Genomic DNA, 27,048 nt, shown 5'->3' with positions numbered 1-27,048 from the left:
AATCTTGAAAGTTGCCTAACTCCATTCTTGATAAGAAAACGCATATTATTCACTTAATAATTGCCACTATTTTAATAGGAACTATAAATTTAACACCCTTAGATACACTTAAGCAGTATGACTCATTAGTATCCTGTAGGTATATTTTTAAATTCATTGAAACGCAAACCCTTAAATATCTCGGTTTGAAGATAAATGGAGTTAGGCCACTTTCAAAATAAACGGCTCAAATAAATAACATACAATTTGACTATTGAAACAAAATACGTAACATTTATAAAAAAATCTAACTTTTTTACTAATGTGTTTTATTACTACTTTATTTTTGACTTCCGTTTTAATAAATAATTATTGTTAAAAACTAAAATGGTTACTTTTCTTTTTGTTCCTTCTTGTTTCACCTGATATTAAAGTGAATAATGGTTCAGGTGGTGAACAAAAGTCTGGTAACTTTACTTTTCCACCTACACAGCACATACCTGGTGTTTCATTTTTATATTTTTGAGCACCACAATACGTACACTTTTTATCCATTTTTCCAATAATTACACTTGGATGAAGACTGTAATTGTAAAGGGGATTGTAATTGAAACCACATAAATTCAAATCAGTATGTACCGTTCGTCTTGTCTGTGTCCTGCGAATTCGATTCCTTTGCTGCCTTGCTTGCCTCTGTTCACTCGTTTCTAATGATCGAGCAAGAGCAGTGTGAACTCGATCTCTTCCTTGCCTTGCTTGCCTCTGTTCACTCGTTTCTAATGATCGAGCAAGAGCAGTGTTAACTCGAGCTCTTTCTTGCCTTGCTTGCCTCTGTTCACTCGTTTCTAAAGATCGAGCAAGAGCAGTGTGAACTCGAGCTCTTTCTTGCCTAGCTTGTCTCTGTTCACTCGTTTCTAACGATCGAGAAAGAGCAGTGTGAACTCGAGCTCTTTCTTGCCTAGATTGTCTCTGCTCACTTGTTTCTGAAGCTCGTTCTTCTCTTCTCCTTTTTGCTTGATTTGTAGATCGACCAATGGCACTTCGCTTTGGCATAATTGTGGGGTTAAATACAACGTATTTCCAATTATTTTCCTCGGCTGGAAATCAATAATATTTTTATTTATTCTCGTATTAACTGTTCATGTGTTAACTGTATTCATGGTTACACTTTTAACAAATATTACTAATTAAATGTTATTTTGATATTTTTAAAATATTTGTTCGGGAGCACCTAGAACCCCAACTCTGATTTTAAAAAAACTTTGTAAAAACCTTCCCGGGGATATACCTAATAATTTCCCAAATTTTCACGGCGATTGGATGTATGGTTTTTGAATCTATCGAGTACAAACAAACAAACAGACACACATTCATTTTTATTAAAACTGTCCGGTAGGACAGTTGTATAAGGGTTGACCATCAAAAACTGCACGAAAAAGCGTAACGTTGAAAAACACCCAACTTTGACAATTTTTTTCTATTTTTCTATAAAAGATAAAATTCCCAAATTAAAACTGTCCGGTAGGACAGTTGTATAAGGGTTGATCGTGAAAAAGTGCACGAAAAAGCGTAACGTTAAAAAACACCCAAATTTGACAATTTTTTTCTCTTTTTCTAGAAAAGATAAAATTCCCAAATTTTATTTAAAATATAGGGCAAACCCTTCTTTATAACTTTAATTTTTTTGCAACCACCCAGACCTAATAGATTTCGAGAAAAAAGTTGCCGAAAATGAGCAAAAACGGCTTTTTCAAAAATTGTTGTTGTTCTTCTTCTTCTTCTTGTTGTTGTTGTTACCTTTTTTGTAAACTACGTAGCGCCTAAACGCGTGAACCGATTTTCATGAATGAGGTGTCATTCGATTCGGAATTTTATGTAGATGTGCCTTTTGGGGGTCTCGACGCTGTACATCGAATGGGAGAGGAGTTAGCCCCCTTTATGCAAGGCCCCCTTCAAAATTATTATTACTAATTACTCTGTAAATCTTAGCCCGATTTTGATAAAATTTGGTAGGATGATGGGGTTAGGGCTCCCCTATGTAACATTAAAGCGACGATCTGCTCTTACACTCGTTAAGGGGAAGTATAGCAATCGTTTCAAATTATCGACACGTGAACTGATTTTCATGAATGAAGTGTCATTCGAATCGAAATTTTGTACAGATTTGCACTTTAAAAGTCTCGTCGCTATGCCTCACATGGAGGGGAGTTCGCCCCACCCAAGTAAGGCCGTTTCTAAAACTATTATTACCAATATTTCTATAACGCTTTGTCCGATTTTGATAAAATATAGCACGAAGAAGTGATTAAAGCTCCTCTACATGGCTGTGAAGTGCCATCATGCTCTTACACCTACTAAGAGGAAGTACTGCAATCGTTAAAATTATCAATAGGTGAACCTATTTACATTAAATCTTTAACAAAGCTTACAGTTTAAAATGTTAAGTATAAGGGTTGATTAAACGCCAAAAGGTACACAAATCAGCTAGTACCCAACATTTCATTCATGCTTAGCTGATATAATTTAAGTAATTTTGCTGCATTAACGGTTTCTTCACATTTTTTTAGAAATTATTAGATGTCACAGACCCTCATGCTGGCCATTTTCGTCTATAAAATATATGTTCAAGTAGCACTGTAGATTGACTGTAATATCTAGTTATTTATAATAATCAAACTATTAATTACAGGTTAAAAAGAAAAACGTTATAAAAAATAATAAAAAATATGAGGCTAAAAAATTCAAAACCTTTTTTTAAAAAATGCTTATATCAACATACATCAATGATTTCGTTTATTTTATTTATTTATTTTATTTTATTTATTTTTTTAAATCGTCGGTTTAAGTTCATTCTTCCATTAAAGTAATTGTTATTTTATGTAGTAGTCAAACGTTTATAATAATAGGTAATAATTATCTGGCTATATCGCAAATAATATAGTTTTCTTCAATTACACTCTCAATGTAGCTGTTCTTCTCACAATGTTGTATATATTTAATATAAAATAAATAAGATATGCATATTTTTAAGGCAGCTAATTATTCCAGTATTTTACTATAAGTAAAATTAGGGAGACTAAATTAAATTACAATTTATTGAGAAATGAATAATTGTTGAATAATCTACTTGTTATTAACTATGAGTTATTTGTGCTCACGAATATTTCGGTAAGACGAATTCAAGACTGAAATATTCTGTTAAATCCGTGATTCAAATTTAAACAGTAGCTGACTCTACCTTGGTTTTTCTCTACTTTAACATGAATGTATATGTTACTACTAAGAATAAAGGGCATATTAAAGATAAATCCAAAGAATAATTTGAAATGGAGTTAAAATAATGTACCTATTTAACCTTAACAAAAACTTACAGTTTAAAAAGTTAAGTATAAGGGTTGATTAAACGCCAAAAGGTACACAAATCAGCAAGTACCCAACATTTCATTAATACTTCATTGATATTATTTAAGTAATTTTACCGCATTAATTTTCATTAATATTTTTTAAGAATTTATTAGATGTCACATACCCTTATGCTGGCCATTTTCATCTACAAAATATTTGTTCAAGTAGCACACCATTTAACTTAGATTGACTGTAATATCTATTTATCTATAATAATCAAACTATTAATCACTGGTGAAAAAGAAAACGTTATAAAAAATAAAAAAATATGAGGCTAAAAAATTCATAAACTTTTTTAAAAATTGCTTACACCAACTTACATCAATGATTTTATTTATTTTTATTTTTAAATAAAAATCGTCGGTTTAAGTTCATTCTTCGATAAAGTAATTGTTATTTTATGAAGTAGTCAATCTGGCTTTATCGTAAATAATATAGTTTTCTTCAATTACATTCTCCATCTAGGTGTTCTTCCCACAATGTTGTGTATATGTAATATAAAATAAATAAGATATGCATATTTTTAGGACAGCTAATTATTCCAGTATTTTACCATAAGTAAAATTAGGGGAACTAAATTAAATTACAATTGAGAAATGAATAATTGTTGTTGAATAATCTACTTGTTATTAACTGTGTGTTATTTGTCCTCACGAATATTTCGGTAAGACGAATTCAAGACTGAAATATTGCTTTAAATCCTCCGTGATTCAAATTTAAACAGTAGCCGGCTCTAAATTTGTCTATTTCTAATTTAACATGCATGTATATGTGACAACTTCAGAATCAGAAGAATAATTTGGAATAGAGTTAAAATAAAGTACCTATTTATACGAAGATATAATATACATTTTATCACAATTATAACTATTATGAATGAACTGGCCAGCATAAGGGTATGTGACATCTAATAAATTCTTAAAAAATATTAATGAAAATTAATGCGGTAAAATTACTTAAATAATATCAATGAAGTATTAATGAAATGTTGGGTACTTGCTGATTTGTGTACCTTTTGGCGTTTAATCAACCCTTATACTTAACTTTTTAAACTGTAAGTTTTTGTTAAGGAGATTTTTGTACCTTTTGGACAGATTTTCCTTTTTGTCTATTAGCAAAGTTACATATCTGCTTTACAGATTGGATTTTTTTAAAATTTGGAATAAGCTATTCTATCATTATAACCTGATAAGGTGTTAAATCGGAACCGTAACTACCACTGGAGAGATCTTTTTAAAGAATGGTTATAGTTGCGGTCCCCAAACCATCCTCAATAACAATTTTTTTGAGAAAGCCTTTTTATATAAAATAGGAAGGTATTTGTACGTAAATAGCAAAATTAAACTGCGATTTCAGTACTTCCTTTTAAGAGGAGCAAGAAAAATAAACTGCGATTACAGTACTTCTTTCTAAAAGGCAAAGATTTTGAATCGAACGACAATTCATTGATGTAAATCGGTTCACTCATTGATAATTTTAACGATTGCAGTACTTCCTCTTAGTAGGTGTAAGAGCATGATGGCACTTCACAGCCACGTAGAGGAGCTTTAATCACTTCTTCGTGCTAAATTTTATCAAAATCGGGTTAAGCTTTGTAGAAATATTGGTAATAATAGTTTTAGAAAGGGCCTTATTTGGGTGGGGCAAACTCCCCTCCTTATGAGGCATAGCGTCGAGACTTTTAAAGTACAAATCTGTACAAAATTTCGATTCATTCATGAAAATCGGTTCACGTGTCGATAATTTGAAACGATTGCTATACTTCCCCTTAATAAGTGTAAGAGCAGATCGTCGCTTTATTGTTAGGTAGGGGAGCCCTAACCCTATCATCCTACCAAATTTTATCAAAATAGGGCCAAGATTTACAGAGTAATTAGTAATAATAATTTTGGAGGGGGCCTTACATAAAGGGGGCTAACTCCTCTCCCATTCGATGTACAGCGTCGAGACCCCCAAAAGGCACATCTACATAAAATTCCGAATCGAATGACACCTCATTCATAAAAATCGGTTCACGCGTTTAGGCGCTACGTTGTTTACAAAAACGGTAACAAGAACAACAAGAAGAAGAAGAACAAGAACAAGAACATTTTTTGAAAAAGCCGTTTTTGCTCATTTTCGGCAACTTTTTTCTCGAAACCTATTAGATCTGGGTGGTTGCAAAAAAATTATAGTTATAAAGGAGAATTTGGAGTAAGATTTAAAGAAAATTTGGGAATTTTATCTTTTATAGAAAAATAGAAAAAAATTGTCAAAGTTGGGTGTTTTTCAACGTTACACTTTTTCGTGCAGTTTTTGATGGTCAACCCTTATACAACTGTCCTACCGGACAGTTTTAAAAACGAAGATATAATATACATTTTATCATAATTATAACAAAATAATCTGACTGATCTGGCCAGCATAAGGGTTTGTGACATCTAATAATTTCTAAAAAAATGTGAAGAAAACGTTAATGCAGCAAAATTACTTAAATTATATCAGCTAAGCATGAATGAAATGTTGGGTACTAGCTGATTTGTGTACCTTTTGGCGTTTAATCAACCCTTATACTTAACATTTTAAACTGTAAGTTTTTGTTAAAGAGATTTTTGTACCTTTTGGATAGATTTTCATTTTTGTCTATTTTACAAAGTTACTTATCTGCTTCACAAATTTTTATGAAATTCAGAATAAGCAATTCTATCATTATAACCTGATAAGGTGTTAAGTCGGAACCATAACTACCATTGGAGAGATCTTTTTAAAGAATGATTATCGTTGTGGTCCCCAAACCATCCTCAGTAACAATTTTTTTTGAAAAAGCGTTTTGAATAATATAAGAAGGTATTTGTACGTAAATAGCAAAATTAAACTGCGATTTCAGTATTCCTCTCAAGAGGAGTAAGAAAAATAAACTGTGATTACAGTACTTCTCCCTAAAAGGCAAAGATTTTGAATGGAACGACAATTCATTAATGTAAATAGGTTCACTCATTGATAATTTTAACGATTGCAGTACTTCCTCTTAGTAGATGCAAGAGCTTGATGATCCTTCACAGCCAAGTAGAGGAGCTTTAACAACTTATTCGAGCTGAATTTTATCCAAATCGGACTAAGCGTTATAGAAATATTGGTAATAGTTTTAGAAAGGGCCTTACTTGGGTGGGGCAAACTCCCCTCCTTATGAGGCACAGCGTTCAGACTTTTAAAGTGCAAATCTGTACAAAATTTCGATTCGAATGACACTTCATTCATGACAATCGGTTCTCGTGTCGATAATTTGAAATGATTGCTATACTTTCCCTTAACAAGTGTAAGGGGTGATCGCGGCTTTAATATTACGTAGAGGAGCCCTAACTTTATCATCCTACCAAATTATTTCAAAATCGGGCTAAGATTTACAGAGTAATTAGTAATGATAATTTTGGAGGGGGCCTTACATAAAGGGGGATAACTCCTCTCCTATTCGATGTACAGCGTCGAGATCCCCAAAAAACACATCTACATAAAATTCCGAATCGAATGACACCTCATTCATGAAAATCGGTTCGCGCGTTTAGGCGCTACGCAGTTTACAAAAAAGGTAACAACAACAACAACAACAACATCAACAACAACAACAACAATTTTTGAAAATGCCGTTTTTGCTCATTTTCGGCAACTTTTTTCTCGAAACCTATTAGATATGAGTTGTTGCAAAAAAATTACAGTTATAAAGGAGGATTTGCTCTACATTATAAAGAAAATTTGGGAATTTTATCTTTTATAGAAAAAGAGAAAAAAATTGTCAAAGTTGGGTGTTTTTCAACGTTACGCTTTTTCGTGCAGTTTTTGATGATCAACCCTTATACAACTGTCCTACCGGACAGTTTTAATATACAACATTGTGGGAAGAACACCTAGATTGAGAATGTAATTGAAGAAAACTATATTATTTGCGATAAAGCCAGATTATTTATTACTTATTATTATAAACGTTTGACTACTACATAAAATAACAATTACTTTAATGGAAGAATGAACTTAAACCAATGACTTTTATTTAAAAATAAAAATAAATAAATAAAATCATTGATTTATGTTGGTGTAAGTATTTTTTAAAAAAGTTTATGAATTTTTTAGCCTCGTATTTTTTTTATATTTTTTATAACGTTTTCTTTTTCACCTGTGATTAATAGTTTGATTATTATAGATAAATAGATATTACAGTCAATCTAAGTTAAATGGTGTGCTACTTGAGTAAATATTTTGTAGACGAAAATGGCCAGCATAAGGGTCTGTGACATCTAATAAATTCTAAAAAATGTGAAGGAAAAGTTAATGCAGTAACATTACTTAAATTATATCTCCTTAACAAAAACTTACAGTTTAAAAAGTTAAGTATAAGGGTTGATTAAACGCCAAAAGGTACACAAATCAGCAAGTACCCAACATTTCATTCAAGCTTAGTTGATATAATTTAAGTAATTTTGCTGCATTAACTTTTCCTTCACATTTTTTAGAATTTATTAGATGTCACAGACCCTTATGCTGGCCAGTTCGTTCATAATATTATTTGGTTATAATTATGATAAAATGTATATTATATCTTCGTTTTTAAATAGGTACTTTATTTTAACTCTATTCCAAATTATTCTTCTGATTTATCTTTAATATGCCCTTTATTCTGAAGTTGTAACATCTTATACATGCAAGTTAAAGTAGAAGAAGACAAAGTTAGAGTCGGCTACTGTTTAAATTTGAATCACGGAGGATTTAAAACAATATTTCAGACTTGAATTCGTCTTACCGAAATATTCGTGAGCACAAATAACACACAGTTAATAACAAGTAGATTATTCAACAACAATTATTCATTTCTCAATTGTAATTTAATTTTACTTACAGTAAAATACTGGAATAATTAGCTGTCCTAAAAGTATGCAATACTTATTTATTTTATATTACATAACATATATATAAAACATTGTGAGAAGAACAGCTACATTGAGTGTGATTGAAGAAAACTATATTATTTGCGATAAAGCCAGATAATTATTACCTATTATTATAAACGTTTGACTACTACATAAAGTAACAATTACTTTAATCGAAGAATAAACTTAAACAGACGATTTTTATTAAAAATAAAATATTCGAAATCATTGATGTATGTTGGTGTAAGCATTTTTTTAAAAAGTTTTTAAATTTTGCAGCTTCGTAATTTTTTTTATTTTTTATAACGTTTTCTTTTTAACCTGTAATTAATAGTTTGATTATTATAGATTAATAGATATTACAGTCAATCTACAGTGCTACTTGAACAAATTTTTTGTAGATGAAAATGGCCAGCATAAGGGTCTGTGACATCTAATAAATTCTAAAAAATGTGAAGGAAAAGTTAATGCAGCAAAATTACTTAAATTATATCAACTAAGCTTGAATGAAATGTTGGGTACTTGCTGATTTGTGTACCTTTTGGCGTTTAATCAACCCTTATACTTAACTTTTTAAACTGTAAGTTTTTGTTAAGGAGATTTTTGTACCTTTTGGATAGATTTTCATTTTTGTCTATTTTGCTAAGTTACATATCTGCTTTACTGTTTTTTTTTAAATTTGGAATAAGCAATTCTATCATTATAACCTGATAAGGTGTTAAGTAGGAACCGTAACTACCACTGGAGAGATCTTTTTAAAGAATGATTATAGTTGCGGTCCCCAAACCATCCTCAATAACAATTTTTTTGAGAAAGCCTTTTTATATAAAATAGGAAGGTATTTGTACGTAAAAAGCAAATTTAAACTGCGATTTCAGACCTTCCTTTTAAGAGGAGTAAGAAAAATAAACGGGCGATTACAGTACTTCTCCCTAAAAGGCAAAGAGGCAAAGATTTTGAATCGAACGACAATTCATTAATGTAAATAGGTTCACCCATTGATAATTTTAACGATTTCAGTACTTCCTCTTAGTAGGTGTAAGAGCATGATGGCACTTCACAGCCATGTAGAGGAGCTTTAATCACTTCTTCGTGCTAAATTTTATCAAAATCGGACAAAGCGTTATAGAAATATTGGTAATAATAGTTTTAGAAACGGCCTTACTTGGGTAGGGCAAACTCCCCTCCATATGAGGCGTAGCGACGAGACTTTTAAAGTGCAAATCTGTACAAAATTTCGATTCGAATGACACTTCATTCATGAAAATCAGTTCACTTGTCGATAATTTGAAACGATTGCTATACTTCCCCTTAACTAGTGTAAGAGCAGATCGCCGCTTTAATGTTACGTAGGGGAGCCCTAACTCTATCATCCTACCAAATTTTATCAAAATCGGGCTAAGATTTACAGAGTAATTATAATTAGTAATAATAATTTTGAAGGGGGCCTTACATAAAGGGGGCTAACTCCTCTCTAATTCGGTGTACAGCGTCGAGACCCTCAAAAGGCACATCTACATAAAATTCCGAATCGAATGTCACCTCATTCATGAAAATCGGTTCTCGCGTTTAGGCGCTACGTAGTTTACAAAAAAGGTAACAACAACAACAAGAAGAAGAAGAAGAAGAACAACAACAATTTCTGAAAATGCCGTTTTTGCTCATTTTCGGCAACTTTTTCCTCGAAATCTATTAGGTCTGGGGGGTTGTCGTTAGATGCAGTTGTATTTTCCACTCCAAACACTGCCATATCGCTTCCTTTGTTCACATATTTGCAAATATATTTTCTAGCTTTCACTGAATTGCAGTACCCAACATTTATGTGTGCGTTATACGTTTTTAGTAGTAATGGAGAATATGATACTACCCAACGATTATCAACATCAATAGTATTGTTGAGTACTTTTAGTTTAATGGATTTTCCACCATCTTCGGTATAATTTATTCTCGTATTAATAATTGCAAAAAACTGTTTTTCATGGTTTTCATGGTTACACTTTCAACAAATATTACTAATTAAATGTTATTTTGATATTTTTGGGATATTTATTTGAGTGCACCTAGAACCCCAACTCTGATTTTAAAAAAAATTTGCAAAAACCTTCCCGGGGATATACCTAATAATTTCCCAAATTTTCACGGCGATTGGATGTATGGTTTTTGAATCTATCGAGTTCAAACAAACAAACAGACACACATTCATTTTTATATATATAGATTATTATTATTATTATAATTATAATTATAATAATAATGATAATGATAATCATCATCATCATCATCATAATAATAATCATAATAATCGTAATAATAATAGTTGTGACGATGTATAAACGTAAATTAATAAAATTCAATCTCTTAAAAGAATCAAAACAACAGTTCACGGATCAACCTATGTATACTGCTATAACCTTGTTACAAACAATCACGAGGTTAGAATTTTCTTAAATCAGTTTTGTTATATTACATTGTCATGTCCGCGCTTATGCCGATTTTGATAAAATTTAGCACGAAGAAGTGGTTAAAGCTTCCCTACATGACTCTAAAGTGCCATCATGCTCTTACACCTATTAAGCGGAAGAACTGTAATCGTTCAAATTATCGACGCGTGAACCGATTTACTTCAATGAATCGTCATTCGATTCGAAATTTTATGTGGATATAGCTTTTGTGGATATCGACGACTTCAACATTAGAAACGGAGTTGCCCCACTTAAGTAAGGCCCGACTTAATAATCAATAACTACGGCCACTTTTGATAAATTTGGCAGGAAGAAGTGGTTCGAGTTTTACTGCGTGACATTAAAGTGCCATCCTACTCTTACAGCTACTAAAGGGAAATATGGCAATCGTGTGCGTATTTGACGTTTAATTTCTCTTACATTTTTAGGGAGAAGTACTGTAAAAGCACATCTTCTTTTCTTACTCCTGTAAGCACTGAAATCGCAGTTTAATTTGGCCTTCACATTTAATTCGAAAAGTTTTCAAAAAAAAGGTTTTGTGGATACTTCGGGTACAGCAACTCTAAGCATTCTTTTAAAAGATCTCTCCAGTGGCAGTTACGGTTCTGACTTAACACCATATCAGGTTATAATGAAAGTATTGCTCATTACAAATGTTAAGAAAATCTGGAAAGAAGATATGTAACTTTGTCTAATTGACAAAAAGGAAAATCTATCCAAAAAGTACAAAAACCTCTTTACCAAAAACTTACAGTTTAAAAACTTACGTGTAAGGGTTGATTAAATGACAAAAGGTTTACAGATCAGCAAGTACCCACCTTTTCATTAATACTTCATTGCTATCATTTAAGTAATTACACTGCATTAACATGTCATTAATATTTTATAGAATTTATTAGATGTCACAGACTCTTATGCTGTCTATTTTCATGTTCAAAATATTTGTTCAAGTAGCAAAAAATCGTAACTTACATTGATAGTGATATATAATGTATTAACCAATAATAAATAAACTATTAATTAAAAATAAAAAAAGTTAAAAAAAAAAATACGAAGCTAAAAAGCTCATAAAATTTATGAAAAAAATTATGTTTATAAGTAAGTACAGTAATCGCGCCCAACTACCAAATAGTGTCGTGGACGGAGGCGATTAGCAAACATACTGTACAGTAAATTAACTATTAAATAAAATCCAAGGCTTAAGACCGGGAATTGAACCCAGTACCACAATGCATATTAGCTTTGCAGGTCTCGCCTCTAACCGTTCGGCTACCGTGGCCCCTTGTTTATAAGTATATTATATTAATTTATTTTTATTTTAAATTAAAAACCGTCGACATAAGTTCATTATCTAATTAAAGTGGTGGTTACTATATGTAGTGGTCAAGCATTAAAAATACTTAATAATTTGCAAAACGGTCAAATTACTGTACAAACCTTTGTATCTCTCTTCGTATTGTTCCAATTTTAATGAATTCGTTACCGAATTGTAGAGAAAAGTAAGCTCTTTTACAGATATAAATTGCAATGTTCCAGTGATTATAGTTATTGAGATATAGAGGGTCAAATTTTGGAGATTTTGCAAACAGGTCAAATTCATACCTCTATATTTCTGATTGTATTGTTCCGTCTTTAATGAATTCGTTTCCGAATTGTAGAGAAAAGTATGCTCTTTATCAGATATAAATTGCTATGTTCAAGTGATAACAGCTATTGAAATTTATTAGGTTAAATTTTGGATTTTTTGCATATCGTTCAAATTTTATAATTTTATATCTCATTTCATAATGATCAGCTTTTACTGATTTCTTTACCTAACTGTAGAGAAATGTCTGCTCTCTAATTGGTATAAATAGCAATGTTCTAGTAATTAAAGTGAGATATAGTTAGTTAAATTTAGGAGGTTTTTTATATCGTTCAAATTTCAAACCCAAATATTGAATCGCCTACCTTTTACCTCAATAATGAACATTTTAAGTTGATAGCTCGGCAATATGCCTGACTCGTATAGACCCGAAAAAAGTATTGCATTTTTTGATGGAGTGTGCTATGTATAACGAGCCTTGGAGCAGATATCTATACGATCATATTGATAATGATAAAAATGTCGTTAATCTTACAAAATTGCATCATATATTAACAGTTAATTCTAAAGAGAAAATAAATGTCATTTAATGTATTGCATTAGAAATTCGACAATTATTATGGCGTAATAAGAAGTTACATACTGATCATTTGTATGTTTCTACTATTATTGTCTTTATTATTATTATGATTATTCATTTATTTATAATATATATTTATTTCCGTCCTCTGACCTCTCATACATATATAAAATGTAAAATTGAATATGACATGTTAGGTTTAGCAGACAGGAATGCTACTTTCTTTAAAATCTATTGTATTCTATCTCTCTTTTCTCCTAGTTTTCTTTCTTTTCCAGTTTTGTATAATTTCTTTTGTAATTTTGCAGAAATTACTTTTATTTTCCTGTTTTGAGTGTACAAATTTTAACCAGACTCATTTGTAAAGTGTGTAGCTCTAAAAACAAATAAATATTTTTTGATTTATTTATTTAATTAAAACTTATTTTATTGGACATGGTAAAACACTTTGCTTAATCGTGGTTTTTGATAAACTGAAAAGTAGATCGAGAGACACTTCGTTCCGGCTGGCTAATGTCCAGTCAGGGTCAGGCTCCGTCTTGGCAAATATTGAGTTTGATCTTTCTGCGATTTACAGTTTCATTTTTTAATTTACTGACCACCTATAAAAAGCAGACAAACACATACATTTTTATTCCGAGCTCAGTGTACCCAAACGGGTATGTCCGGTGAAAATTATACCTTGTTTTCTCGATCAAACCATTGAGCATTCTGCTCTTTTGTATAAAAAAGAAAAAAAATACCAAATAAACTTTTTATTAATAATTCGTTTATTTTCCTTTTGTCATTATGTGTATACATATACATATATAATTTTACAATAAACTTTATGCTTTCTTATATTTGACGTTGGTATTTTTACGACTTTGTGAAGGGTTACTAGGAGATAGAGTAGATTTGCTGTAGTAGTGTGCTAAGCTCGAGACAATAAAACTATCGTTACTATTCTCATATCCTCCACACACACTGCGCTCAGATTTTATGATTGCAGCACTTAACTTCATTCCTATCATAATGTGGACAAGAATAAGTAAACCGAAAAAGGACCAGTTTTCATATCTATCATAGTATGACGCAGTTTTATCAACTACCAACTGAACAAACTAAAAATTATGTTTTATACTGTAACATATAAAACTTGAAAATTTATTTACCGTCCTGCCTAGATCCCATATCATTTACAGATACATATCACCATGTCTTGGTAACTTTTATCACGACTCTCCAACAAAAGGACAACTAGTAGAAATAAAAGCAATGAGCATACTAAGAAATTACCTTTTTTATATATATATATAATAGTTTGACTATTATAGATTAATAGATATTAGATTCAATCTATGTTAAATAGTGAGCTACTTAAACAAATGATATGTAGATCAAAGTAGCCAGCATAAGGGTCGTGACCTCTAATAAATTCTAAAAAATATTAGTGAAAAGTTAATGCAGTAAAATTACTTAAATGATATCGATTGTTATAATAATTCCATTAAACTCATGCTTTTACGAATATTTCTAAATGGCTGAAATAACTAGCGGAAGTATAAATGAAATGTTGGGTACTAGCTAGTAATCAGCTGATTTGTGTACCTTTTGGCGTTTAATCAACCCTTATACTTGTATGTTTTTGTTAAGAAGATTTTTGTACCTTTTGGATAGATTTTCTTTTTAGTTCCTTGATTGGAACAAATTTATATATCCAATGATTTTTTAAATACATGGGTATCAGGAATAATTAGTTGAAAGATCTAGGATAAAAAAAAACTAACACAAGTTATGGAGGAATGGCGACAAGTTGGTGGGAAGAAGGCGGAGAATGGAGAAATATTGCGGAATTAAGTGATGAACAATTACCATCCATTAAGAGGGATAATAGAAAGAAAGTTGCATTTACTAGTACCTTCCGATAAGAACAGTAAGATAAATTTTCATAACACTACTTCCTCTTAAATGATGTAAGAGAAAACATGCTGTGATCACAATAACTTCTAAAGAGGGGTAAGAAAAATGAACAAAAACTGTATCAACCGTATCTAAAATTTCAATTTGAAATTAATTAATTAATTGAAACAATAATTTGAACGATTGCAGAACTTTCCCTTGGTAGTTGTAAGAGCATGATGGCACTCTAGAGTCACGTAGGAAAGCTTTAATCACTTCTTCGTGCTAAATGTGTAAGATTAAAACTGTCCGGTAGGACAGTTGTATAAGGGTTGATCATCAAAAACTGCACGAAAAAGCGTAACGTTGAAAAACACCCATGTGGTTGAACCGTAACTACCACTGTAGAGATCTTTTTAAAGAATGATTTTAGTTGCGGTCCCCCAAACCATCCTCAATAACAATTTTTTTTGAAAGAGCGTTTTGAATAACATAGGAAGGTATTTGTACGTAAATAGCAAAATTAAACTGCGATTTCAGTACTTCCTTTTCAGAGGAGTAAGAAAAATAAACTGCGATTGCAGTACTTCTAGGCAAATAGGCAAAGATTTTTTAATCGAACGACAATTCATTGATGTAAATCGGTTCACTCATTGATAATTTTAACGATTGCAGTACTTCCTCTTAGTAGGTGCAAGAGCAGTATAGCACTTCACAGCCACTAGAGGAGCTTTAACCACTTATTCGAGCTGAATTTTATCAAAATCGGACTAAGCGTTATAGAAATATTGGTAATAATAGTTTTACAAAGGGCCTTATTTGGGTGGGGCAAACTCCCCTACTTATGAGGCACAGCGTCGAGACTTTTAAAGTGCAAATCTGTACAAAATTTCGATTCGAATGACACTTCATTCATGAAAATCGGTTCACGTGTCGATAATTTGAAACGATTACTGTACTTTCCCTTAACAAGTGTAAGAGCTGATCGCCGCTTTAATGTTACGTAGGGGAGCCTGACTCTATCATCCTACCAAATTTTATCAAAATCGGGCCAAGATTTACAGAGTAATTAGTAATAATAATTTTGAAGGGGGCCTTGCATAAAGGGGGCTAACTCCTCTCCCATTCGATGTACAGCGTCGAGACCCCCAAAAGGCACATCTACATAAAATTCCGAATCGAATGACACCTCATTCATGAAAATTGGTTCACGCGTTTAGGCGCTACGTTGTTTACAAAAAAGGTAACAACAACAACAACAAGAACATTTTTTGAATGAAAAAGCGGTTTTTGCTCATTTTCGGCAACTTTTTTCTCGAAACCTATAAGATCTGGGTTGTTGCAAAAAAATTACAGTTTTAAAGGAGGATTTGCCCTTTATTTTAAAGAAAATTTGGGAATTTTATCTTTTATAAAAAAAGAGAACAAAATTGTCAAAGTTGTGTGTTTTTCAACGTTACGCTTTTTCATGCACTTTTTGATGATCAACCCTTAATACAACTGTCCTATCGGACAGTTTGAATTACTCTGTAAATCTTGTCCCGATTTTGATAAAATTTGGTAGGATGATGGGGTTAGAGCTCCTCTACGTAACATTAAAGCGACGTTCTGCTCTTACACTTGTTAAGGGGAAGTTTTGCAATCATTTAAAATTATCGTTTCGTGAACCTGTTTTCTTCAATGAAGAAGAAAAGTGATTGGTTCAAAAAGTGATGTAGATTTGCATTTTTAGAGGTCTCGTCGCTGTGTATCTTTAGAAGAGGAGTTCGCCCCACGCAGGTCAGGCCTTGTCTAAAACGATTATTACTAATATTTCTACAAAGCTTAGTCCGATTTTGGTAAAATTTAGCACGAAGAAGCGGTTAAAGCTTACTTAAGTGACTAAAGTGCCATCATGCTCTTATACCTACTAAGAGGAAGTTCTGCAATCGAACAAATGATCGACGTACGAACTGATTGTCTTTCAATTTGAAATTTTAGATACGGTAGATACGTCTTTATGGGGTATTTACTTTGAAAAGGGAGTTTGCCCCACGTAAATAAAGCCCCCTTTAAAACGGTTATTAGTAATAATTCTGCAAATCTTCGCGGACTTTGATCAAATTAGGCAAGAAGAAGAATTTAGAATGCGTGACATTTAAGTCTCATCCTGCTCTTTCACCTACTAAGGGGAAGTATTTGCAACCACGCCATATTCGCCGTTTAAATTCTCTTTGCCCATTTACGGAGAAGAATTGTAATTGCAAATCATTTTTCTTTCCCATCTTTATTAGGATCACAGCTTGTTTCCTCTTACATCATTTCAGAGGAAGTAGTGTTATCAAAATTTATCTTGCTGCTCTAATATCTAATTGGAAGGTACTGGTAATTGTATGTTAATTTTCTTTCTATTATCCATCTTAAGGGTTGTAATTATTCATCACTTAATTCCACATTTCTCTATCTTCTTCCCACAAACTTGCTACCATTCCTCCATAACTTGTGCTAGTTTTTTTTCATCATAGATCTTCCAACTAATTATTCCCGACACCCATGATTTTAAAAAATCATTGGATATATAAATTTGTTCCAACCAAGGAACAAAAAAAAAAAAAATCTATCCAAAAGGTACAAAAATCTCCTTAACAAAAACTTACAGTTTTAAAAGTTAAGTACAAGGGTTAGTTAAACGCCTAAAGGTACACAATCAGCAAAAGGACACGAGATATTTAGACTTAAATTTTGGTTTCGTATGAAACGTAGAAATCTTTAACATCAAATATCTCCAAAACTGCTCGATAGATTTTGTTTATAGTTCACCTGTATATAGAGACCACTCTTGTCTATAATTGTATAAAATTTCGTAAATATCTGTCTATTTGGAAACGAGATATTTAGACTTAAATTTTGGGTTCGTTTGAAACAGTGAAATCTTTAACATCAAATATCTCGTAAACTGCTCGATAGATTTGGTTTATATTTCACCGGTATATGGAGACCACGCTTGTTTATAATTGTATAAAATTTCGTAAATAACTGTCGAGTTGGAAACGAGATATTTAGACTTAAATTTTGGGTTCGTTTGAAACATTGAAATCTTTAACATCAAATATCTCGAAAACTGCTCGATAGATTTTGTTTATATTTTACCTGTATATAGAGACCACTCTTGTCTATAATTGTATTAAATTTCGTAAATATCTGTCGAGTTGGAAACGAGATATTTATACTTAAATTTTGGGTTCGTTTGAAACAGTGAAATCTTTAACATCAAATATCTCGTAAACTGCTCGATAGATATTGTTTATATTTCACCTGTATATAGAGACCACTCTTGTCTATAATTGTATAAAATTTCGTAAATATCTGTCGATTTGGAAACGAGATATTTAGACTTAAATTTTGGGTTCGTTTGAAACAGTGAAATCTTTAACATCAAATATCTCGTAAACTGCTCGATAGATTTGGTTTATATTTCACCTGTATATGGAGACCACTCTTGTCTATAATTGTATAAAATTTCGTAAATATCTGTCGAGTTGGAAACGAGATATTTAGACTTAAATTTTGGGTTCGTTTGAAATAGTGAGATCTTTAACATCAAATATCTCGTAAACTGCTCGATAGATTTTGTTTATATTTCACCTGTATATGGAGACCACTCTTGTCTATAATTGTATAAAATGTCGTAAATATCTGTCGATACTAGTTACACAAATAGCGCTTTAACTTTTTATGAATCAATATTGCAACACCAGCTTTAGCTCGTTCACCTTTATCCACTCCACTGTATATGTGCAAGTAATCTCCCACGGTCTCACTGTAGGTTCCCTTAATTTTGGTTTCTGTAAGGACTGCAACACCTAATTTTTGTTTTTGCATTTCTTCAAGCACTTCTTGTTTTTTTGTGCTCTAACCTTGGACATTCCACGTGCCAAAAAATACTATCCGTTTCCGCGCCTTTAGTCGTTGCCGATTAAAACCATCCAGCTTATTTCTATTGGATCCGAAAGCAATTTAGTTTTTTTTGTGATGAGTGAGGAGCTGGCCTACTGCATCAACCCCCAACCTGGAGGACCAGGATGTTTGAATTCAGGGTCATCATCCCCTAGACAAGTTGCCTTCACTGCCCAAGGGAGAGGGTTAAGAAAATAAAAGAGGAGAGGGCATAGGAATAGGAAGTTTGAGCAAGAAGGGAAGGGAAATTGGTCAACGGACAGTTGCCCTTTTAGTCGCCTTCTACGACAAGCGGGAGACACTGTGGGTCTATTCTACCCCCAAACCCACAGGGGTTCATTAATAATAATTCAAAACTAATGAATTTTTGGAGAAGGAACAAAAGGAATACAACCATTTTATTTTTAAATTATTATTAATTAACTTTGATAAAAAAAAAAACCTCCATTATGTCATTAAAATAAGTTGCACAAACAATTGCAGTCAACTACTGCGTTTTATTGCTACTTTATTTTTTACTTCCGTTTTATTAAATAATAATTGTGAAAAACTAAAATGGTTACTTTTCTTTTTGTTCCTTCTCCAAAAATTGACATTTAAGTAAATTAGTAGTGAAAAGTCAGTTCCCAAAATCCCAGTTTTCTGCATTTACACCCCTCTGTTCGGGGTAGGGTTTTATTAAAAACCGAAACAATCCACATGGTCTTGAAGCTCAATAAATGCGCAACGTTTTCTGAAATTATGTGATTCCTTGATTCATTAACCATTGAGAAAATGCAGCTGAAAATTTTAACAAAAATCATCGAGAACGAAATTTTTAGACATTCAAGTAAAAATTTCATTGTTATTAGAATCGTTTTGAGGCTCTAGATTAAGAAGATATATAGGAAATTTAATGCGCTTTCGTTTGGAATAAGCAGATATGTTGTAGGATAAAGGATAGAAAAGTTACGGCCGTTTTTATGGTGAAAAACGCGAATATCGCTGGAAAAGTTAAAATGCAAATATCTTGGACACTATTGAGAATCGGGCCAAAGTGAAGAGAATATCTTTTGTTGCATTTGAGCTGCTGAATCACCTACCGAAGTTTCGACCACTCCTCCGTATACACTCTGTACCACTCTTGTCTATATTTGTATAAAATGTCGTAAATATCTGTCGAGTTGGAAACGAGATATTTAGACTTAAATTTTGGGTTCGTTTGAAACAATGAAATCTTTAACATCAAATATCTCGAAAACTGCTTGATAGATTTTGGTTATATTTCACCTGTATATAGAGACCACTCTTGTCTATAATTGTATAAAATTTCGTAAATATCTGTCGAGTTGGAAACGAGATATTTAGACTTAAATTTTGGGTTCGTTTGAAATAGTGAGATCTTTAACATCAAATATCTCGTAAACTGCTCGATAGATTTTGTTTATATTTCACCTGTATATAGAGACCACTCTTGTCTATAATTGTATAAAATTTCGTAAATATCTGTCGAGTTGGAAAGGAGATTTTTGTACCTTTTTGATAGATTTTCCTTTTTGTCTATTACTTAAAGTTACATATCTGCTTTACACGTTTTCTTAACATTTGGAATAACCAATATTTTCATTATATTATGATATGGTATTAAGTTGGAATCGTAACTATCACTGGAGTGATCTTTTAAATTAATGCTTAGAGTTACGGTCTCCATAGAATCCACAAAACAATTACATATCTGCTTTACACGTTTTCTTAACATTTGGAATAACCAATATTTTCATTATATTATGATATGGTATTAAGTTGGAATCGTAACTATCACTGGAGTGATCTTTTAAATTAATGCTTAGAGTTACGGTCTCCATAGAATCCACAAAACAATTTACTTAAGAAAACGTTTTGGATAAAATAAAAACGTATTTGTTCGTAAATGGGAAAATTAAATGCGATTACAGTACTTCCTTTTAGGATGAGTAAGAAAAATTAATCTGCGTTTGCAGTACTTTACCTTAAAAGGCAAAGAGACATTAAACTTCAAATACGCACGATTACAATACTTCGCTTTAATAACTGTAAGGGTAGGATGGCACTTTAATGTCACGCAGTAAAACTGGAACCACTTCTTCGAATTTTATCAAAATTCGTCGAAGGTTATTGATTATTAAGAGGGCCCTAGTTAAGAAGGGCAAACTCTGTTTCTAATGTTTTAGAAGTCGTGATCCACAAAAGCTGTATCCATACAAAATTTCGAATCGAATGACCATTCATGGACGTAAATCGGTTCACGAGTCGATAATTTGAACGACTGCATTACTTCCTGTTAGTAAATGTAAGAGCATGATGTCACATTAAAATCTAATTAAAACTGTCCGGCAGGACAGTTGTATAAGGGTTCATCGTCAAAAACTGCACGAAAAAGCGTAACGCTGAAAAACACCCAAATTTGACAATTTTTTTCTCTTTTTCTATAAAAGATAAAATTCCCAAATTTTCTTTAAATTATAGGGCAAACCCTCCTTTATAACTGCAATTTTTTTGCAACAACCCAGATCTAACAGGTTTCGAGAAAAAAGTTGCCAAAAATGAGCAAAAACCGCTTTTTCAAAAAATGTTCTTGTTGTTGTTGTTACCTTTTTTGTAAACAACGTAGCGCCTAAACACGTGAACCGATTTTCATGAATGAGGTGTCATTAGATTCGGAATTTTGTACAGATTTGCACTTCAAAAGTCTCGACGCTGTGCCTCATAAGTAGGGGAGTTTGCCTCACCCAAATAAGGCCCTTTGTAAAACTATTATTACCAATATTTCTATAACGCTTAGTCCGATTTTGATAAAATTCAGCTCGAATAAGTGGTTAAAGCTCCTCTAGTGGCTGTGAAGTGCTATACTGCTCTTGCACCTACTAAGAGGAAGTACTGCAATCGTTAAAATTATCAATGAGTGAACCGATTTCCATCAATGAATTGTCGTTCGATTCAAATTCTTTGTCTCTTTGCCTTTTAGGGAGAAGAACTGTATTCGCAGTTTATTTTTCTTACTCCTCTGAAAAGGAAGTACTGAAATCGCAGTTTAATTTTGCTGTTTACGTACAAATACCTTCTTATTTTATTCAAAACGCTTTTTCAAAAAAAATTGTTACTGAGGATGGTTTGGGGACCGCAACTATAATCATTCTTTAAAAAGATCTCTCCAGTGGTAGTTACGGTTCCGACTTAACACCTTATCAGGTTATAATGATAGAATTGCTTATTCCAAATTTTAAAAAAATCTGTAAAGCAGATATGTAACTTTACAAAATAGACAAAAAGGTAAATCTATCCAAAAGGTACAAAAATCTCCTTAACAAAAACAGATTAAAATGTTAAGTATAAGGGTTGATTAAACGCCAAATGGTACACAAATCAGCAAGTACCCAAAATTTCATTTATACTTCATTGATATTATTTAAGTAATTTTACTGCATTAATTTTCATTAATATTTTTTAGAATTTATTAGATGTCACATACCCTTATGCTGGCCAGTTCATTCATATTTTTTTTTTATAATTGTTATAAAATGTATATTATATCATCGTTATTAAATAGGTACTTTCTTTTAACTCTGTTCCAAATTATTCTTCCGATTTCTCTTTAATATGCCCTTTATTCTGTCACATATTCATGCTTGTTAAAGTAGAAAAAGACAAAGTTAGAGTCGGCTACTGTTTAATTTTAAACACGTAGGATCTAAAACAATATTTCAGTCTTGAATTCGTCTTACCGAAATATTCGAGAGCCCAAATAACACACAGATATACCGTATTCAACAATAATTATTCATTTCTCAATTTTAATTTAATTTAGTCCCCCTAATTTTACTTATAGTAAAATACTGGAATAATTAGCTGTCCTAAAAAGTATGCATTTTTTATTTATTTTATATTACATATTTACAACATTGTGGGGAGAACACCTAGATTGAAAATTTAATTGAAGAAAACTATATTATTTGCGATAAAGCTAGATTAATTATTACCTATTATTATAAACGTTTGACTACTACATAAAATAACAATTACTTTAATCTAAGACGATTTTTATTTAAAAATAAAAATAAATAAAATAAAGTCATTGATGTAAGTTGGTGTAAGCATTTTTTAAAAAAGTTTATGAATTTTTTAGCCTCATATATATATAGTTATTTTATAACGTTTTCTTTTTCACCTGTAATCAATAGTTTGATTATTATAGATAAATAGATATTACAGTCAATCTACAGTGCTACTTGAACAAATATTTTGTAGATGAAAATGGCCAGCTTAAGGGTCTGTGACATCTAATAAATTCTAAAAAATATTAATGAAAATTAATGCAGTAAAATTACTTAAATAATATCAATGAAGTATTATTGAAATGTTGGGTACTTGCTGATTTGTGTACCTTTTGGCGTTTAATCAACCCTTAATTATCTAACATTTTTATTTTAGAATTCTACACGGAATGGCAAGAGCAAAGAGAAATTAAGAAAACAAGATGAGAGTAGGTAAATTAATAGAAAATTAACAGAGAGAAATAAAAAAAAAGAGGAAAAACGAAAAATTAAGAGATGAGTAGGTAAACATGTAGTACGTACGTAGTCACTAGCACATTCAGAAGTGTCAAACTACTATGAGAACATATTTTAATTTCTAAGTTTTCGATGAATATGCTGTAAACCTACAAAAGTATAATACGTTTTATAAATTGCTTAAACGATTGTCGAAATATATTTGATGGTTTAACGTTGTGAAATTAATTTTTTTTTTTATAATCATAACCAAATTTTTCGCAATATGCATTGTGGTACTGGGTTCGATTCCCGGTCTTAGGCCTTGGATTATATTTAATGATTAATAAAAGAAATTTACAGTAAAGTATGTTTGCTAGTCGCCTCCGTTCACGACACCTAATTGGTAGTTGGACGTAAAGCCCGCTTGAAAAAATTGGTAATTACTTTACTTACTTACTTTTACTTACCAAATTTTTCGCATGTGTGTGAGTAAAATAAGGTAATGGCACTGACCCCCGTATGTGTGAAAGAATGGATGAATCAATATGGCCTTTTTTCGCTAATTACCTTTTCCTTGACGACAGGTGATGATTACTGCATACAAATTGGAGATACATTCTTGCTATAACCTAATGCTATCCATATAAAATAAACACGCTACTGAAATTAATGAATGTATAGTAAACTTGGATAGTTTTAAAATTATTCTTTAAATTTCTTAAGGAAGTTGTATTGATTATTATTATTATTTTATTTATTTATTTGTTTTCGCAGGTGGCAGCAATTCAGGGGAAGTCTGCTGGCAATCAATAATAGCTCTGCAAGAAGCGTTACAGTTGAGGCTAGACACTTTACCACTCGTTTATATCATCCTTAAATTTACCAAAAGTTACGATGAAGCGCTTAAGATAATTGCCGAAAGTGAGTAATATTTTTTTACTTATTAATTTCTTTGGAATTTACTTATGCATTCATTCAGTCTAATACTTTTACCTTACTAACGGTATGCCATTTTCCTCTAAGTAAGAGACTTTCTACAGCCATCCTCAACTTATAAAAAGTCACTTTCAATTCGCTGAGCCTTAAGAGAAGATACGAGTATATTATAGAACTTATTTTTATGTATGTCTCAAGAATTCTATACGCAGGCGACCATCCATGTCTTACAGATTCGGAACCATTTTAATCAAATTTGATTAAGTGTGCTTACATAGGAAGGAAGAAAGATTTTTGTTTTCTTCCATCCTTCATCTTTTAAATGCATCCTTTACACTCCATTTTTCCTATTCATCGGCTTTTTGCTATGTCGAGAAACTTGGTAATAATTGCCTGATAAGAAAAGATGCAACTCTTGATGAAAATATTCTGAATACATTCGAAACATTTGTTTGATTAATAATTATCATTTTCGTAATTGTAATAGCACTTTATTTTTCAAAGAGTATTGCACAGAAATGAGTTTTGATGTGCGGCCAATCGAAACACGAAAAAAAAAATATTACAAGAAATTAAACAAACTGAAGAAAGTATGTCACCAGTATTAAAACGACGTTTGCTTGAGACTGAAATACATAGTAATTACAAAAAGAAATAATAAATAGTTCATTAAATTTAAAATGTATGAATTTTTATAAATAAGTTAAATACGAGTACTTTCTACAATTGCGCTAGCCTTATGTTGCTAAGAGTAGGACATTTTTTTTTTTTCTGTAGCGAGAACTGGACATCATGTAAATCTAGCTATGTGGTCTCCGCCACGGTTTACACAAACTACAGTCGGTGTCCTCGTACATCATCTTCATGCAATGTCTTGTCACATAGACACACCGCTACAGCTGCCTTGCTCCTCAAGTAGGTGTGGCCAGACTTTTGGCATTTGAAACACCTCAACGGCGATGGAATGTATGAGCGTACTTTTAATTTATGAAAGGCAGTCTTGGCGGTCTTGGACGATCAAATGAGATGGTTCGCTAAGGAACCATCCTGCCTCTGTTTGATTCTCCGTACGTCTATCACGCCCTGGTCAGCCAGACCCTCTTTAATGTCATGTATGGTACTGCCTAAAAAGTCCCGGCAATTACTTGCACCTTGTGAGGTATTTAGACGTTTATGGGGACTCGCCTTTAATTCAGCATCCATTTACTTTTGGAGTTTCAGAAAAGCATTCAGAAATGAATGAGCATTCATTTTTCATTTTTTACAACAAAAAACCTTCCCCAATTGTCATCTTCCAAATCTATGAACTTCATCTTCTCTGATTCAAAAATCCTCTTGATACCGCCTCTGGCCTTGTTCCTTGGCGGAGAAGTGGGGCTATGGTTGCAACGTAACTTGCATCCCAGGTAGTATTTTTCCAACTGAATTTTCCTATCTGTGCCTTTCCGTTTGCCGTTACTGTCGATCAAAGAAGTGAGACGAATTATTGTAGGAAAGGAATTCTCTTCAGTGGGAAGGATAACTGAGAAAGGGAGAGGATTATTAATGAGGTATTTTGTTGGAAAGGATGGAGTGAGAGTAGGATTGGGTAATAGGGTTAGTGGTCTTGATGGGCCAGGCCCAGTTTTTAGATTATTTTCCATAATCCAATAAGATTCATCGAAGCACGTGATCCCGCCTATTGACGGGACGGATAGACCATCGCACCTCGACATAGTCCGATGCCTCGGAAGACAACGTTCCGATACGAAAGTTCTGACCCGTGCCCCTTGGCCCCCTCCCTGACCCTAGGAACTCGTCTGTGGCCTTTATTCCCTTGCCCATTTTCTGAAGTAGGCTTTCCTTCAGGTGGAGCTCTCGGATGAATCTTACATAATGGATGTAAATGTGTCACAGCATTGCAAATGCATCATGTCAAAAAATTGCAGGATTCTTCTAGAGTTTCTTCTTGCTACTGATATGTTTTTTGCTAAGTCGGCGGGAATTAAATGTTGGTCTGACCAAGTCCAGATTCTTCTTAAGCTATCGGTTTATAGATTTATGGAATGCGTGGATTTGTTTTGTGGTTTTATTTGTTTTCTTTATACATATTTAGTATGAGAATATTGGCTGAACGGAGAATTATGGTTTTTGGGTATCAGGGATATGCCCTAAAGGTTGTTACAATCCCCAAAGAGAAAAAAAAAATTATGAGAATACAAATATGTCTGATCACATGCTTTCTTAGTGGATGGTAGAAGTTTGAGGGGAGATGGTAGTTATTTATAATCTCTCTGGTGTTTCAGATAGGCACTCCTTTCCTCGAAACCCTGCTTAAATGGTCTCGAATTACGAGTTCGGGAGAGTCAGGGAAGAAATGTACCTCTCCAACCATGGAACCGCCCTGGCTATCGAGAGGAACTCCAGGGACCGGCAGATTGATATAACCATTCGCCAACTTCTTCACCAATACGCAAGGAGTCAAATACCGCCGAACACCTAGTGACCACCGAGGCTTCTTGGGAACCTCCTGAAAGAAAGTTGGCAAATTGGAATGATTGCTTCCTAAAAAGCGTTAAATCTCCTCCAACACAAGATAGGTTTCCTCCACCACCAGACATTACGAACCACAAGCCACTGTCTTGGGTGGTCAAATGCTTTTTAAAGGCCACATAAACTGGGAAAGCGTTACTCTAACGGGGCGCCCAGTAACTCGGAGATATCATTTTCAACTCATTCACTCCTGTGCCAACATAAGGGCGCCTGGCGCCTTATTGAGCAAGGGAGAAAGAAAGACTCCATCTGTGGTATTTCGCTCTCTAGCGCCATCCTACTCTTAGGCAGTTCAATGAGATGCATGCCCTCCTTTCAGTGGCCCGTGTACTTTCTTCTGTTCCTC

General features: G+C 32.5%; 1 protein-coding gene across 1 annotated transcript in view; it reads left to right on the top strand.

Moving 5' to 3' along the window:
* LOC141457446 (uncharacterized) overlaps nucleotides 1-27,048 on the top strand; it is a 208,192-nt gene that overhangs the window by 58,687 nt on the left and 122,457 nt on the right. Inside the window, exon 2 of the mRNA XM_074134440.1 lies at nucleotides 24,009-24,155. Coding sequence (XP_073990541.1) covers nucleotides 24,009-24,155 — 147 coding nt within the window. The remainder of the gene's footprint in view (nucleotides 1-24,008; nucleotides 24,156-27,048) is intronic.

Source organism: Rhodnius prolixus, unplaced genomic scaffold, assembly GCF_049639745.1.
Source record: "Rhodnius prolixus isolate KJV_2025 unplaced genomic scaffold, Rpr scaffold_16, whole genome shotgun sequence".
NCBI classification, from domain to species: Eukaryota; Metazoa; Arthropoda; class Insecta; order Hemiptera; family Reduviidae; genus Rhodnius; species Rhodnius prolixus.
This window is presented reverse-complemented; position numbering and strand designations above follow the sequence as displayed.